General features: G+C 51.1%; 1 protein-coding gene across 2 annotated transcripts in view; it reads left to right on the top strand.

The window, feature by feature from the left end:
* Positions 1-1248, top strand: part of MARCKS (myristoylated alanine-rich protein kinase C substrate) — a 5708-nt gene that overhangs the window by 1702 nt on the left and 2758 nt on the right. The window contains exons 1-2 of one of the 2 annotated variants that reach the window (XM_014964664.1): positions 65-307; positions 558-730. In XM_014964664.1, the coding sequence (XP_014820150.1) occupies positions 632-730 (99 nt within the window). In that variant the 5' untranslated portion in view covers positions 65-307; positions 558-631. Of the gene's footprint in view, positions 1-64; positions 308-557; positions 731-1248 lie in introns of those variants that run through there. The other variant, XM_014964665.1, reaches the window with a different exon arrangement.

The raw sequence follows: 1248 nt of genomic DNA, 5'->3' as shown, positions 1-1248 counted from the left end.
CCCCGCTATTTTCTGGGGGTGTTTGGTTGGCTCCCCCGGCGCGGGGCTCGGCGCGCCCGCCCGCCCGCTCCGGAGCGGCACATTCATTATCGGCCGGGGGCTGATTTCAAACCGCTGCCATCGCGGCTCCATTGTTCGCCGGGCGGCCAGGCCCCGCCCCCCTTTGTGTGGCGCGGCGGCGATTGGCCGGCGCCGGGCGGAGGGCTGCCGTCACCGCTCGGGAAGCCCATTCATCTGTGCACTTGGGCGTTGGACTCCGCATCTTATTAGCAACCAGGGAGATTTCTCCATTTTCTCCTTGTCTACAGTACGGCTACAAATCTGGGATTTTTTATTACTTCTTTTTACTAAACTTGGGCTCCTTTTTTTTTTTTTTTTTTTTTTTTTTGCTCGACTTTTTCCTCCCTTTTTTTCCCCTCCCTCCTGTGCTGCTGCTTTTTGATCTCTTCAACTTTAAATTTTTTAAAAGGAGTGCATTATAATCGGTTCTGTTCTCTCTTCTCCTTTTTTTTCCCCTCTGGTGTGTGTGTGTGTTGCTGCTGCTGCTGGTCGCCCAGTATTTATACCAACCCAACGCTCTTTGTTTCCCCTCCTTTTGGATCTGTTGAGTTTCTTTGTTGAATAAGACAGCATGGGTGCCCAGTTCTCCAAGACCGCTGCAAAGGGCGAAGCCTCCGCCGAGAAACCCGGGGAAGCAGTGGCTGCATCTCCGTCCAAGGCGAATGGACAGGTAAATAAAAAAAAAAAAAATTGAAAAAAATATATTAAACCTACTCCTTTTTTTAAGCCAACTTCGACGGACTCTCTTTCGCATCCTGTTTAATTCTTCTTCCTTTGATGCCCCAGTGGCACATTCAATGGAGAATACGGTCGATCCTTTTATCTTTGCAACTCGAGGCAAAGGAATAATTATTATTTATTTTTTTTTTTTAAACGGGCTCGGCTTTGAGCGATTCATTCCTTTATCTTTCCTGCGGGGGGAAGGGGGTGGGGGGCACATCGGTTTTCCTTCGGTGGTGTTTTTTTTTCCCCCCTTTTCCTTTTTTTTTTTTTTTTTTTTTTAAATCCCTCGTGTGTTACGGCGGGGCGTCCCGATGGCTCGTAAACGGGCAGGATCTTACACCGCTTGGCTTTTTCCTGCCCGCCGAACCTCCTCTGCTCCCGACGGCGCTCGGTGCCTAGCGCCAAACGCCTCTCCCGGCAACAGGGTGCCCGTGTCCTACCGGGGGGCCAGAGCCGCCGGGGCTT

The sequence above is a fragment of the Calidris pugnax genome, unplaced genomic scaffold (assembly GCF_001431845.1).
Source record: "Calidris pugnax isolate Ruff unplaced genomic scaffold, ASM143184v1 scaffold219, whole genome shotgun sequence".
NCBI classification, from domain to species: Eukaryota; Metazoa; Chordata; class Aves; order Charadriiformes; family Scolopacidae; genus Calidris; species Calidris pugnax.
This window is presented reverse-complemented; position numbering and strand designations above follow the sequence as displayed.